The following is a 15,163-nucleotide window of genomic DNA, read 5'->3' as shown; positions in this document are numbered from 1 at the left end:
GCCACTGATAGGTGTGGGGGCAACACAGCATGCCCACAAAAGACAACCAGGGTTTGGGGAAATATAGGGTGAGTGTGTCAAGTTTGAGCAGGAGGTGGAGAAGGGGGAAGTGCCTATCTCTGATCCATTAGACAGGTGCACCAGGCCTAAGCCCCTTTCCTCTCCTCACCCCTTTCCATGGTATTCAGACCTTGCTCGCTTGCACAGCTCCTGGCTCAGCTGGCTGGCTTCTGAGGATCCCTTTGCTAGGCACTTAACTACCCCCATGAACTTTACAGGGAGCCTTGGTGGCATGGAGATGCCTAACTCGGGGCCGAAAATTCCACTAAGTGGCAAGCTTCCTAGGAGGTAAGCATTGCTCTTCTCGGCCCAGCAACATCTAAATCCCTTTAAAATTAGCCTCTATGTGCCTAGAACAAGTTTGACAGCAGTGCTAGCATTTTATGCAACGTGTCCATTTTGTATCTATTTCTGATCTGCCACATCCTGGTGAGCCTGCTTCTGAAATCTTTTTCTCCCAGAGTTAGTTCTTCCTTTTTCAGTTCTTGACAGTTGGATAGACTGCAGTTTTGTTTCCTTGTTCTGACTTGGTTAGTCTAAACACTTTTTGGCATAACAATGATCAGAATGACACAGTCACAGGATCATTGTCACTGACGCTGAGGGAGAAACAGAAATGAAGTTTCAAAGTCCAGTTTCTCTCTCTCTCCTCCAAGTCCGAGTGCACTGGCTGATAAATCCATGGCATATGCTGAATCTCTCTTCTGTCTTTTAGTACAAACCTTTTGCTTCCTGTAAAACCTAACTGGGAGCAACTTGGCTCGCTGTTTTGTAAAGGAAACTTTTTTGCTGCTGGGCTAAATTTTCAAAAGTACCTAAGTCACTTAGGAGCCCAAGTCACTTTTGAAAATGGAAATTAGGCTCCTCAGTCACTCAGGGTCTTTTGAAAACATTATCCATTACAAATATACAATGAAGTTGGGCCCAAATGGCACCTTTTGGATTTCATACTGGATTTCAACCCTCTCCCAAAATCCCAGGGTGTTTAGACTGGTGTTCAGAGGGTATGATTCAGGCATAGCTCTCAGGAAAAAACTGTGAACTTGTTATTCATACTGCAAAGACATCACTAGCAGGTGTAGTCACACTAAAGTCAGTGAGACTGCTTGTGCAGGCACCTACTCACCAGTGTGAGTAAGGGGTTCACCATATGGTATGGACTTGTAACCCAGTCATAATGGAAACGTTCCCAAGACCTGTTAAAATGCAAGGACAATTCAAAACCTTAACAAACTCCCAGAGCGGAATGGCGCATGCTGTTGGCCAAGTGCCCTGAAGGTTCCTTCCTAACCTTGAAACACTGGAGCTGTTACAAAAGATCCAAACCCTGCCTTCTTCCAGCACACCCAGAGAAGCATGATCCTAAGAGATAAAGGGTGATCCTCATGCTCCAAAGTGAGGGAGTGGGGTAGAGGGCAGCAGGAGAATGAAGGTGGGTGGAAGGGAAGGAGAGACGGTGATAGCAGGAGAGTAGGCAAAGAGCAGATCAGATTGCGGGGGGGGGAGGCAGGAGGGAGGAATCAAGGCAGAAAAGAAGGGAGAGGGCCGAGGAAAGTAACCAGGGGGTGAGGAAAAGTGGGTTGGAGTGAAGGGAACAAGCCAGGCTGGGAGGGCCAGGCCGACGGGGAGGGGAGTTCAGCTAGGGGCGTGCCAAGAAGGAGGGCGAGCTGCTCCAGTGGGCGGGCCGGCAGCTGGGAGCGCCGAGCCAGTGGGGGTCGGTGCGTGTGAACCTTTCGCCTGCCCAGCCGATCGGAAGCCAGGTGCGTTCAGTGCGCCCCCTGGGCCGGGGCGCGCCGGGGGAGCCCCGGGCAGACGCTGCGCGGGCGGGGGGGGGTCTGCCCGTTGCCACTTGGTGCGCTGGGGGGCGGGGGCTCAGCGGCCTTCCCCGCATGGCTCCGAACTTCAGCCTGGGCATCAGAGCTGGGCCCCAGGCGCAGAAGTTCAGCTTCCTCCGAGCGAGAGGCGTGTTCGGGCGCGGGGAGTCGGGCCGGGCTCCGCGCGGGGATCCCGAGCGGGTGCGGCCGGGGCCGGGCCGGGGGCTGGGGCCGGGGCTGGGGCTCTGCCTTTTTGGCTGAGGCTTGTAAGAGAAGGGGCCGGGGAGCAGCGATCAGTGCCTTGTGCTGTTGGCTCAGTGCTCTGCAAACTAGGCTGCTGTTTTCCTCGGGGATGATCGTGGTATTCTGGTGACTGCCAGTAAACGCTTTATTGCCCTGTGCACGCACTCGCAAGCAAATGAAGGGGGATGGATTGGGGGGGGGACGACACACGACTCCTCCTGTGACTGAACTCTCCCCACCCGTTTCTCCGTTCGTTTTAATAAGACTGTTATGCATGAGCAACATTGCTCCCTTCCCTAGGCATTTGCCGGACTGGGACTCATGTTTGTATATTTCAAAACAAACCAGACCCCTAGGGTTGTGTGGGTAAACCCGAAATGTTTTTAAGGAGTCTGCAAGCTACTTACAAATATTCAGCTCTGGAATCAACAGGGCCCCAAATGATTTAAATGACTTTTTAAAAAAAACAAAAAACAAAAAACCCTCCCCTGAGGGTTCATTGCCCCGTCCCCACATGAATTAAACGAACTTTGAAAGTTAGTGTAATTACATGTGGAACTTTGGACCTGAGGAAGAACTCAGTGCTTGGAATGGTGTCAAGATGCAGGGTAAGGCAGTAATTCTTCTCGATACTTTTTGCGATAAATGAATGAATTGTGTATATTAAAAAAAAAAAAAAAGTTCAACCAAGGCAGCATGAATGTGAGTAAACTGACCTGTCCTTATGCCCATTGTGTACAGGGGTGTTGCAAGGAAAAGACTGATAAAGAGCATTAGTATGAAATTGCAGAGTCACGGCCCTGGGCAAGTGCACCGGGCGTTTGGAGATAAGAGGCACATGTCAGAATAGGTTTCAGAGGAACAGCCGTGTTAGTCTGTATTCGCAAAAAGAAAAGGAGTACTTGTGGCACCTTAGAGACTAACCAATTTATTTGAGCATGAGCTTTCGTGAGCTACAGCTCACTTCATCAGATGAAGTGAGCTGTAGCTCACGAAAGCTCATGCTCAAATAAATTGGTTAGTCTCTAAGGTGCCACAAGTACTCCTTTTCTTTCTATGTCAGAATAGGAGTATTGTGCTAGAGTTGTGGCATTCTTTAGACAGATGAAAAGGAGGACTTGTGGCACCTTAGAGACTAACAAATTTATCAGAGCATAAGTTTTCATGAGCTACAGCTCACTTCAGATGGTGATTGTAGTGAGGTATGCAAAGTCCTTTTTGCGGGTTCAGAGAATTAGAAAGGATTGAGAATCAAAATAGGTGGTATGAGGAACTGCAGGGTTGAGGGGGCCCACAAGATCTTTATCCATCTGTGCAAGAGGGGAAAATGGTGGGGAACCACTGCTCTTGAGCTGCTGAGGCCATGTTGATATTACATGTTAAAATGTTTTTAAAATTGATTTAGGTATAAAACCCGCATGCAGAGACTCTTAAATCAATTTAAATGTGTTTATCTCAATCTAGTTTTAACTGATTCTTTATTCAGTCAAGATCAATTGATATAAGCCAATTTTAAACCAGTTTAAATGTGTCCACACTGTGGTTTTGCCCTAATTTAACTAAATGATCTGTAAAAGCACACACATAGTTAAACTAGTGCAGTTTGGGCCTGATCTATGTGACACAGCTTACATGGATTTAACTGTGTTAGTATACACACTACAGCGTTGCTCCCACCGGTGTAAGTGCCCTGTTACACCGACACAGTAACTCCACCTCCACGAGAGGCGTAGGGCTTATGTCAGTTTAATTATTGCAGTGCTGTGTCTGTGTAGTCACAGCTTCATGCTAAAGCCCTGAAATTGACAAGAAAGCCAGGCAGCTAGAGCTGGCTGCCCCTTGCTCCGCACAGTGAACAGGGAGGCAAGAGCCTGTGGGGGGGAGGGGGAGGCGGAGGGCAGCTGGGTTCCCGGTGGGGAGCTGAGAGCCCTGGATCTCAGCATGCTGCCCCTCTTCAGTTGACAGACTGGCATGAGTTAGCATGGTTCTGCTCCCAGCGTGGACAAGATCTCTGAGATCTTCTCATTTGCCCACTCTTAGTAACCGGCACATGGAATGTAAGAGCTTTGTGGAATCCAGTCAATTCTTAGGGTATGTCTACACTGCGATTAAAACACCTGCCGCGGCCCATGTTGGCTCACTTGGGCTCGGGCTGCGGGATTATAAAACTTCAGGGTAGATGTTCGGGCTGGAGCCTGGGCTCTGAGATCCCATAAAGGGGGAAGGTCTGAGAACCCAGGCTCCAGTCCAAGCCTGAACGTCTACCCTGCAGCCCAAGCCCTGTGAGCCTGAGTCAGCTGACATGAGCTGGCGACGGCCGTGCTGTGAGTCTTCTATCACAGTGTAGACGTACCCTAAGGTTATGTCCACAGTAAGGAAAAAAGGTGTTAAAATCCTAGTAAAGACAAGACAGTTGGAGTTTTACCATAAGTTAGCAGGTCAAGGTAAACCCTAAGCTCCTCCATAGTGTTTTCCTGGATCTAATAACACATGTGAAAATTGCAAACTGCCTTGTCTTCACTAGGATTTTGATGCATAAGAATTCACCTTTCCTTCCATCCTTCCCAACAGCCCCATGAATAGACACTTAATAGACACTTGGAGCTTCTGAGATCAGTTTTCACAAATAGGGAAAATAGGTGAATACAGTGTTATAGTGAGCACTGGTTGTGACTCCTATATTTAGGACTATTATGACCCTTTCTTTGAGAAACTGTCATACCTCTGTTGTTTGCAACAGGCCTTGGGTATTCAGCAGGCTGCAGAAGTGCCCTTTTTCATTTTTCTCTTTTTTACAGTCCCATGAAATTCTGTTAATCTTTGCTGAGAGACAAATGGTTAAAGAATCACTATTTCCTTTCTCTCACTAACGTTTTCTTGAGAGACTGTTGCGAGCATGCCACATTGTACTGGGCACATCTGAGAGCTGTTATAGTGGTGTGTTGGGGAAAGGGTGCTGGAGTGGGTTCGGCTCCTTCACCTCCAGACCTAGCATTTGGCCCCAGTGATCTGGGCCCCACTCTGGGAGCACCGTATGGAGTAGAGGCCCTACCACCACCTAATGAATGTGTGGGACAATGGACAGACACTGCCTGATCTGGGTCCCCCCATCCACCAACTGTGGACACAGCTGCTCATGTCCCACAAAACTGGGGATGATAATAGACTTCTGCTTCTAGCTAATGCAGTTCTGTAGTTCAAGTAGAAGCAGTCTATGCTGCAATGCTGAAGGTTCAGGCCAAGATGGTTATGTATAATAGAACTTTTTCTCTCTTTTGTAAAAAATAAAGACCGACGCTGCGAAATCACCTACAAAAGAGCTGTGCTAAAAAATAATAATTGAAAGTTAGGAAATGCCAGATTTACAGTTGCCCCTGCAATCTTACTTTGACCCCCTGGTGTGTGTGTATTCTGATAAAGTCTTTAATTACATTATCACATACTATTTTTCCTACAGGACCCCTGCCTCCTTCAATGCATAGGTTGTTTGCATGAGGGGTCAGAATTATGGCTGCATGGGCAACCACAAATTTAACCTTTACTAACTTTCAAGTGCATGATTTTGCAACCCAAATAATAGTGGCCTTAATGTAGATTTTTGTTGGTGGTGGGTTTTTTTGTTGTTGTTTGTTTTTGTTTTTGGTTAGGGGCTATAGGTCCATCAAGGATCCTCCTGATATTATAAGCCACCTGACTTTTCTCTTGTGATTTATGAACAGAAAACCTTAAGCAAAATAACTCTTCAGATTATTCTTTGGGGGAGGGACGGTCTTTTGCAGAATACTTGTACAGTGTTTAGCACAATGGGGCCTCCACCTCATCCAAGGAGCCTAGGCAGTAGCGCAATACAAATGTTTTAGTTAATCTTGATTATTTTATGTAATTTATAGTTCTGACATAATGTTCCATCCTCGCCAGAGCATTATGCAGTTGAGAGCAATCTCCTTGGAACTCCTTTAAAAAGCCTTGGGAAAAGAATTAACAGTTGCCTATGAATCTTGCCCATATGCTCAGGGTTTAGCTGATCGCCATATTTGGGGTTGGGAAGGAATTTTCCTCCAGGGCAGATTGGAAGAGGCCCTGGAGGTTTTTCGCCTTCTTCTGTAGCATGGGGCACGGGTCACTTGCTGGAGGATTCTCTGCTCCTTGAAGTCTTTAAACCACGATTTGAGGACTTCAGTAGCTCAGACATAGGTGAGAGGTTTTTCGCAGGAGTGGTGGGTGAAATTCTGTGGCCTGCGTTGTGCAGGAGGTCAGACTAGATGATCATAATGGTCCCTTCTGACCTTGGTATCTATGAATCTATTCTTTTCTCATTAACCAACTTTTTTTTTTTTTTTTTTTTTAGTGTATTCTTTTCCTGCAAACGGTGGTAAAACCTGTTCTTAATTCTTTCTAAAGGGATAAAATACTTAGGCAAGTTTTGTTTTGATTACAAAGCAGGGTCAGTGTGTCCCTGAGTAGATGGAAATGAAGCAGTTACCTTCAAATACTGATAATCCACTCAAATATGTGAATAGCTTTATTGCAAAAAATAAGATACTCATGTCTATTATATAAAGATCATACTAATACATATAGTATGTTGCTGATACTTTTAAGTAAAAATAAAATAATTCTTCAACCCAGAAGAGACCTATTTCTGGCTACCATCATGTGCCCTGTATCCGGTTCCGATTCCTAAACAATTTAGAAAAACAAAAAATACCAAATCGAATGCTTCTGTTCTTTACAGGGTACAAGCAGTTTATATGTGGGGAGGGGAAGGGAGAGTGAGTGTGTGTGTGTGTGAGTGAGAGACAGACAGACAAACACACAAGACAATGACTCACTAAAAGCACAAATACTTTGTTAGTCTCTAAGGTGCCACAAGTACTCCTTTTCTTTTTGTTTTTAGTATAAATGTTAATTTGTATGTATAAGTATTTTAAGAGTGTATTGGCAGTTACCCATGCCTTCCCTGCTCACACTTAAAGGTCACCAACAAAGCAGAGTGGGGAGGAATGGATTAGCACCCTGCTTCTTATACCAAAGACTGAAGTTCTCTTTTTTGGGGTGGAGGGAGTGGTTTAGTTCTGCTTTTTTTTAATTTTTAAATAAATAGAATCACAAAAATGCAGGGCTGGAAGGAATCTCAAGAGGTATCTAGTCCATCCCACCCATCTGAGGCAGGATTAAATATACTTAGACCATCCCGGACAAGTGTCTGTCTAACCTGTTCTTTAAAATCTCCAGTTATGGGGATTTCACAACCTCCCTCAGCTAATCTGTTCTAGTACTTCACTAACCTTATAGTTTTTCCTGGTATTTAACCTACATTTCCTTGCTGCAAACTATGCTAATTACTTCTTGTTCTGCCTTCAGTGGACATGGAGAATGATTGATCACTGTCCTCTTTGTAATGACCTTTCACATATTTGAAGACTGTTATGTCCCCTCTTTGTCTTCCTTTAGGTCTTGTCTTCTGGTGTTCACACTCTTTTTTTTACTTTTGCTTTTTGTAATGTAATGACTGTACTAGCAAGCAAGTTTACTTAAAATATCTGCTCAATGTGCAGCACCAGTCAGCAAAGCTACAGAATGCCCAGACCTGAAAAAGAGCTCTCTGTAGCTGCAAAGCTTGTCTCTTTCACCAATAGTAATTGGTCCAATAAGATACTTACATAGCTACAACAATGCTGTAAACAGAATGTTAAGAACAGTTCGGAAAGGGATAAATAATAAAACGGATAATATGATGATATTGCATTGTGTATATATAGCTATGATACACCCACACCTTGAATACTGCATGCAGTCTGGTTGCCCCGTCTCAAAAAAGATATATTAGAGTTGGAAAAGGTACAGAGAAGGCCAACAAGAATGATTACGGTATGAAACATAAGAGGAAGAGATTAAAAAGATTCGGACTGTTCATCTTAGAAAAGAGGTGGGCTATGATAGAGGTCTATACAGTCATGAATGGTGTGGAGAAAGTGAATAGGAAAGTGTTGTTTACCCCTTCACAGAACACAAGAACCCAATGAAGTTTGTAGACAGCAGATTCAAACCAACATAAGAAAGTACTGCTTCACACAGTGCATAGTCAGCCTGTGGAATTCATTGCCAGGGATGTTGTGAAGGCCAAAAGTGTAACTGGGCTCAAAAAAAGAATGAGATAAGTTCATGGAGGATAGGTCCATCAATGGCTATTGGCCGAGATGGTCAGGGATGCAACCCTGTGCTCTGAGTATCCCTAAACATCTGACTGCCAAAACCTGGGAGTGGACAACAGGGGAATGGGTCACTCGATAATTGCCCTGTTCTTTTAAGCATCTGGCACCCCTCACTGGGTTATATAGACCATTGGTCTGACCCTGTACGGCCATTCTTATGATCCTGTGGATATTTATGGGAAAAACAAGTTGTAAATGAGTGTTTTTGGGAAGCATATTTTGAACTTACGAATATAAGAACTTGTTCCAGAAAGATCATGCAATAAAAGTTACACTCACCCAGTCAGGCAATAGACAGTACCATGTAACCAGCCATAGCTATCCAACGTATTTTGATTTATTTCCAGAAATTGTTTGGTGAATAATCTTGAATAACAAATAAATTCAATCATCCTCTTTGTGGACAAAACAGAAAAAGTGGCTAAAGTTTCAAATATTCCACCAGAAAATATGAAATAGCTTTGATATAGTTCTGATTTTTGCCTGGGACACTTGGTTTACCACTCATACTCTTAAAATCTAAACACACAAAATAGCATGGAATCTCTGACAAGAAGTTGTTAGAACTTAATACTGTATAACTTCTGTAAGAGAGTGCCTTAGTCCCTATCTGCCACTACAGTGCCCTGTAATGCTATGTTGGCGTATCTGTTTTGTTCTGACTCAAGAACCACCCCAACACAACTTCTTACAGCTCATAGGAGTGTTCTTCGGGGCCTCTGATCCAAGTAGACCTAAGTCTCTACGGTGTGTTCTTGATGAAAACAAGACTGATTAGATACATTTCTTCTCCTGTCTTTTCTTCCAATGATGGTCTGGTGGAGACTTTTGATAACCCATATCTATATCCTGAGCACGCTCAAGTGCATGCAACTTTAATTATCCGGCTAGTAATAAAAGTCCATTTTATGATCTTAAGTGGAAAGATAAACTTAGGACTGTCTCATCATACCCTCCGAACTTGTTAGGGAAAAGACATTGAAGATGTCAGTCTAACTTCATGTCCAGGGGAAAGTCTTGACTGTGTTTATAGTGCTGATGACTGAAGGTGTATTACGTTCTGTAATGAAACTGTTTTTACTTGTGTGGTTGGTTGTTAAATGTTTTGGCTGTATATTTTCATGCCTCAATGAACAATTCCTTGAAAAGGAGAACTGTAGGGCACCAAGAGGACTTTAGAGTTACAGCCTAGTGAAGATAGAGGGATTTGGTGTAGAGGTATTAAGTTTCAGCCTTAATTATGGCATCGCTACAGCGCTGCTAGGGAAAGCTGTTCTAGTGAATGTATCATCATACTTCTATTTGTTACACTCTTGGCCTAAATTTTTTCTTGTAGGTCTTCAGTGAGATACGCAGAAATGGCTGAACTTTCCCAGCTAATTGACAGCGAGGTGTTCCTGGCTTATGCTACCTATACAACCATTGTCCTTTTAAAAATGATGCTAATGAGTGTTATAACAGCATACTTCAGAATGACAAGAAAGGTAAAAAAACAGGGATGTAATGTGGCAGAACCGGTTGAGATTCACATAAAAATACAAAAGTATCAAAAGTATCTCTTCCCTTTTCTGCTTTAAAAACTGATTTTTTAATTATTATTCTAATAATAATATTCAGTTACTTTCCTTAGTCTGATGGTGCTTCAGTTAATGTCACTAATGGAAAATGCCTACCACTGTAATTACAAGGCAGTCTCTTTTACAGACACATTTGAGTTACTGTATCTCTCTGCTCCTGAAACTATTCCATTCTTCTGTATAGAAATCCTTTCTCACTGGTGGATTCTCTCTCGTTGCCCAGAACACGCTGTCTCTTGAGCACGCACCTTATAAAGCAGATGTTTTGTGATTTTTGTGTCAAGCTAACCAAAGAATAATTGGGGGTGGGAGGGTGGGGAGGAAATACACCTCTTTCCAAGCTGTGTGTTTTGCAGTATTCAGTCTGGAAGTAACAAAGGACTATATAATTACCTGAGAGGAGAGGTAACAGCCTCCTAACGAGTTAAAGGCCGATGGGAGGGGAAAAGCCCACCTGGCTACTGCTGCCACATGGGAATCCGAGGGAAGAATGCAAGCAAGCTGGCAGCAATTATACCTACCATCTCTTCTAGATGGCTTCCCAGACCAGTCACATCACTTCTGTCTTGGCAAGGTTGGACTTCCGTCAGCTTCTGCTCTCCTCCAGCCCTCACTGTAACTGCAGCCTCATCCACACACACAAATTGTATCACTTTAAGCTATACTGTACTGGTATAGTTAGAGCAGTACAGCTCTACTCGTGTGGACACAGATATACAGCTCCTTTATACCAATATGACTATTCCCAAATGGGAATAAGCTGTACTGGTATAAGGCACCATTTTTACCAGTATATCTGCTTCCACACTAGGGCATGTAGCATTATAACTACATAGGGGAAAAAAAACCCTACCCCCTCCCTCACGTAGTTATACTAGTACAAAAGCTGTTATGTAGACTAGGCCTGATTTTCAGGTTTGGCATTTTAAAAGGCTTTGGTGCATGTATGTAACGTCAGTTAGGATTACTGGGATGTTAGGGACGTTCTTTAAGAGAACACTTAACCCAAGCTGCAGGAAGGTTTTATGTCTTAGCAAGAGGAGCTGCATTTTTTTCTAATGCATTTGGTTGGGGTGTGTGTTTGTTTGAACAGGCCTTTAGTAACCCAGAAGATACAGCAACGTTTGGCAAAGGTGAGAATGCTAAGAAGTTCCTGCGGACTGACCCAGACGTTGAACGTGTGCGCAGGTAATACCACAGAAGTCTATCAGAATGATTCTTGGATAGCAGAATAAAGCTATTTTATAGAATTATTTACAGGCCATTCTCTCTAGGTCCCATATATATTTCGTTTTGGTTTTTTTATGTGGTAATCTAATGGAACAAGTGTCTAAAAAGAACATAATCGGATCAGCAGATGTATTAAATAATATGTGAATAAATATATAAAATTAACTACCTGGGTGGGCAAGGGCCCTGATTGTGGATGAAAGCCTGATCCTGAACAATATCCGATGTGTGTATGAATTGGGGGGTGGGATTGTAAACCACGCTTAAAAACTGGACTGAACTTTAGTGGGTTATAGTAAGTATAAATATGCTTCTTGTGCAACTTACACAGGAACAGCTGTGATTTCTGACCTTTCCTTTTCAACTCTTGCTATAAAGCAAAGGAAATTGTGGGGAAGAGGAATAGGTGTATTACCTATTAAAATCATGGAATTCAAGATCGTATCACAGGGCCCCGCCCGGCAAGGTGTTGTACTGAGTGGGAGTTGAGGACTCTTCTTTCTTTGCGTAATGGAATCCATAGGTTACCTACCCTTGCACTAGTTATACAGGAAGATGGATCAGTCTTGTGGTCCTATACTCTGTTTAAAAAAAAAAATGGTAATGTGTCACTTAGCAATGTATTAGAATTTAAGAGCATTTCCATTCTGCCCTGAGTCTTTCTCTAGGGGCTGAATATTGCTTTGAAACTTTTTTTGCTTTTATTTAGTTTGCGGTGACATTCCTCGATACTCTCACAAAAATATTACTTACAGATACTTTTTGACAAACCATTGCTAATCCCCTGCTGTCGTCCCCCCCAAAAAAAGAAAATTTTTAATTTCATTCGGCTTTCATGAAGACTAGTGGCTTATGTGGTATAGTAAAAAAATAATAATAATAAAGCAAAAGGGATTTTATCAATATAAAAATAGCTAATAAACATGGCCCACAACTCCTTCTCCTAATGGCTTTAATATGAAGTTATGTCTTTATTCCCACTGCTGGGGAGCAAGCTACCAAATGTCAGTGATGGGGAAGACTCTTTTAACATAAGCAACAAGACTCGTTGGAACCATCGCTAGGAATCAAATGCATCCTTGCAAAGGTAGATTTATGTAGAGAGGATTCCACTTATCCTGATATTAGCAATTTCCAGTTAATGGCAACATATTGCTGGGAACCAATCCCATCCCGTTAACATCGCTGTGAATGGGATTTGGATATTGGCACCGGTTTACTACCAACTCTTTTGGGAAGAAAGCCCCCAGCTGAGGGAAGGTTTGTGAGGCAACAGCCAAGAAAGGAAGTGCTGGGACGACTTCCCTTGCTTCAGCCCTGCAAACTGGTGGCCAGTGCTCAGCTGTCCCAGCTCCTGGGGAACTGTATGCAGGGAAGGAAGTGCTGGGACTTGCTGAGCCCTGATGCCTAGAGAGCACAGGGAGAAGTACGGTGTGGCCCCATCGCCCCTGCTCCATGTAGAAAGCCCTGGCATCTGGGCTGCAGCCTTCCTTCTTACCACTGTAGGGCTGCAGCCAGGAAAGGCATGTCCCAGCACTACCTTCTCTAGCTGCAGCCTTGCAAACTGGCAGACTGCTTATTAGCACCTGCTGGATGGTAGCAATTTTTTCCTGGCAATGGAGGGATTTTTAATAAGTGGAATCTACTGTAGTTCCCTGAAGTCTGTTCTGAGTGGCCACTAAAGAGTCCAGGGCAATTATTTATAAGCCTGGGGATTTTCCCTGAGGACACTGGCCAAAAGTTCCCCCTCTCCCCCTCTGTTGTACGTAGAGTTGTTTGCTAGGTGTGCACTTGGATGATGGTCACAAAAGTGGCTGCATTTCAGTGAGAAGTCATTCCTGTACGTGTATAGCTTCAAAAAGATGAAAAGGGCCATGTGAAAGTAGAATATTAACTTTACTACCATAGTAAATTGTCCATGTAGGATACACTGTTATTTTAAAAAAACAACAACAAACAACCTATTAGAATTACACACACAAATCAGTGTTAAAATTCTGTCCTAAGCCCCCCTCCCCCGAAGCTATAGACAGAGCCATAACTAGGCATTTTAGCACCCGGGGTGAGCAAGCATATTTATGCCCCCTACTGTTCTCCCCCAACCCCCCATTATTTTTCTACCCCCATGGCTTTCCACCCTGTTTGCCCCACCCTGGTTATGTCCCTGGCCATTGATTCCAGTGTTGGTGCTTCCACAGAACAGTTAACTCACGCCAGGTCAACTTACTCAATTAACATTGCAACACACGTTCTTTTTACAACCGTGGTTAACTTCATATGCTCTCGGCAGACAGTTATTATGGGTTTTTTCTTTTGCAAACTGCATGACAACTGAAGAATGAAGCATACTGTAAGAGTGATTTAGCTTTAGTTGGATTTATTAGTATAAGAAGAGGCCTAATGACATTTCTATGTTTAATGCATATTTTGAGTCTGTTTCTGCTTTTAGGATAAAAATCAATGCAGACAGTTCCTAATCTGTTACTGGCGGGCAGGGAACCCTAAAATTATCAGTGGTCGTGCCAAACAGCAAGGCTCTTGTTTGAATTAAATTTTCCCATAGTTGTGGAATGAGAGGAAGAGTTCTAAGGGCAGGTGTAGAAGAGCATTTTCAGATCTGGGGTTTTGGTTGGGGCCCATTTCAAATAGTTTGATTTATGGCATCAAAATAACAATAGCTGAAAATGGTGTGGCCTAGCATTGAAGAAGAGGAACAAACAGGACGCTCATTAGGTCAGAGTGCTCAAAAAAGAATGTTCTGCAAGATGGCTATTAAAGTACTTTCTAAAGAAATCGTTAGACCGACTATCCAATACAGCTTTAATATTTTGGACTGCTTTTCAGTTCAATTGTACCTCCAATGCACTCCAGACAGGTATAAAATTTAAAATACAAAATAAAAGCCAAGGGGGAAGGGAAGGGAATTGAGGGACATGTAACGGTAGAAAATATGTTTTTCATATTAACTTTGCTGAGACTATGCATGTACATAAAGATAAATGTGTGTTAGTGTGGTCCTTAATTGTTAACCCTGCTTTGAAGATGCAGTAAAACTTTCTAAGTCTTTTTTAAACCAGTGCTTTATTCTGCAAAGTGTAACACTGTACAACAACTTTCTTTCCCCAGAGGCCACCTGAACGACCTAGAAAACATTGTCCCATTTATTGGCATTGGTCTGCTCTATGCCCTGAGTGGCCCTGCTCTGTCCACAGCTTTGCTGCACTTCAGGATCTTCGTTGGGGCTAGAATCTTTCACACTATCGCGTATTTGACACCTCTCCCCCAGCCTTGCAGAGGCTTGTCTTGGGCAGCTGGGTATGCAGTTACTATCTCAATGGCATACAGGCTGCTGACAACTGGATTGTACCTGTAACTAGAACACAGCCTCATCACCCCCTCGACATTCCACATGGAGTTTCTAACAGTGCATTAGATTAAACATGGCTATCTTAAACGAACTGTCTAATTTTTGTAACAATTTTTACATGGTGGCTAAGGCTGCATTTTTAACAAAGAGGCTCTTCATTCCTGTTTGAAATGTTTCTCTTCAAAGCAAAAAAATTTCCCTCCTCATGTCTTCTCTATTCAGTCTGCTTTGCCAAAAAACATTAGTTTGAATGTTCTCTCTGTGATTTGTTGAAGGCTTAAGATTCTGAAAATATGACAGTGCTGTATCGATAACATGTGTGGTGATTTTCTACAGATGCATTCTTTTGGGCTATATCTCCGAAGCCTAAATCAATAAAGACAAGGAAAAAAAAGTGTGTTTTGAATTTTTGTTTTTATTTTGACTCCTCTAACTGCAGCCAGCAAATAGGATGTCACAATGAATCAGAGAGAGATTCAAATCACACAGTTCTTTGAGGAATGTTTACCTTAATAATAAGATATAGCAAGTAATGCCAGGCCTTGTAAAGAATTTTTGATGAAATTGGTATTGGTGTAATCCACTATGGGATTGAAAAATGAAACTCCAGCAGATCAATTTTCTCAGGCTAATAGCATATTTAATATATTGTGTATA

General features: G+C 43.1%; 1 protein-coding gene across 2 annotated transcripts; it reads left to right on the top strand.

Annotated features, from left to right (window-relative positions):
- Positions 1 to 1,692: 1,692 nt before the first annotated feature.
- MGST1 (microsomal glutathione S-transferase 1) lies at positions 1,693 to 14,649 on the top strand. 2 transcript variants are annotated; one of them, XM_048827721.2, is made up of 4 exons: positions 1,693 to 1,820; positions 9,669 to 9,816; positions 11,003 to 11,097; positions 14,266 to 14,649. In XM_048827721.2, the coding sequence occupies exons 2-4, from the start codon at positions 9,691 to 9,693 to the stop codon at positions 14,510 to 14,512; spliced, it is 468 nt and encodes a 155-aa protein (XP_048683678.1). In that variant the 5' UTR covers positions 1,693 to 1,820; positions 9,669 to 9,690; the 3' UTR covers positions 14,513 to 14,649. The 2 variants fall into 2 exon arrangements, with proteins under 2 accessions (XP_048683678.1, XP_048683687.1); XM_048827730.2 differs by lacking the exon at positions 1,693 to 1,820 and adding an exon at positions 2,574 to 2,725.
- The last annotated feature ends 514 nt before the right edge of the window (positions 14,650 to 15,163 follow it).

This window comes from Caretta caretta, chromosome 1, assembly GCF_965140235.1.
Source record: "Caretta caretta isolate rCarCar2 chromosome 1, rCarCar1.hap1, whole genome shotgun sequence".
NCBI classification, from domain to species: Eukaryota; Metazoa; Chordata; order Testudines; family Cheloniidae; genus Caretta; species Caretta caretta.
Note: the sequence above shows the minus strand (reverse complement) of the source record. Positions and strands in the feature narration are given on the sequence as shown.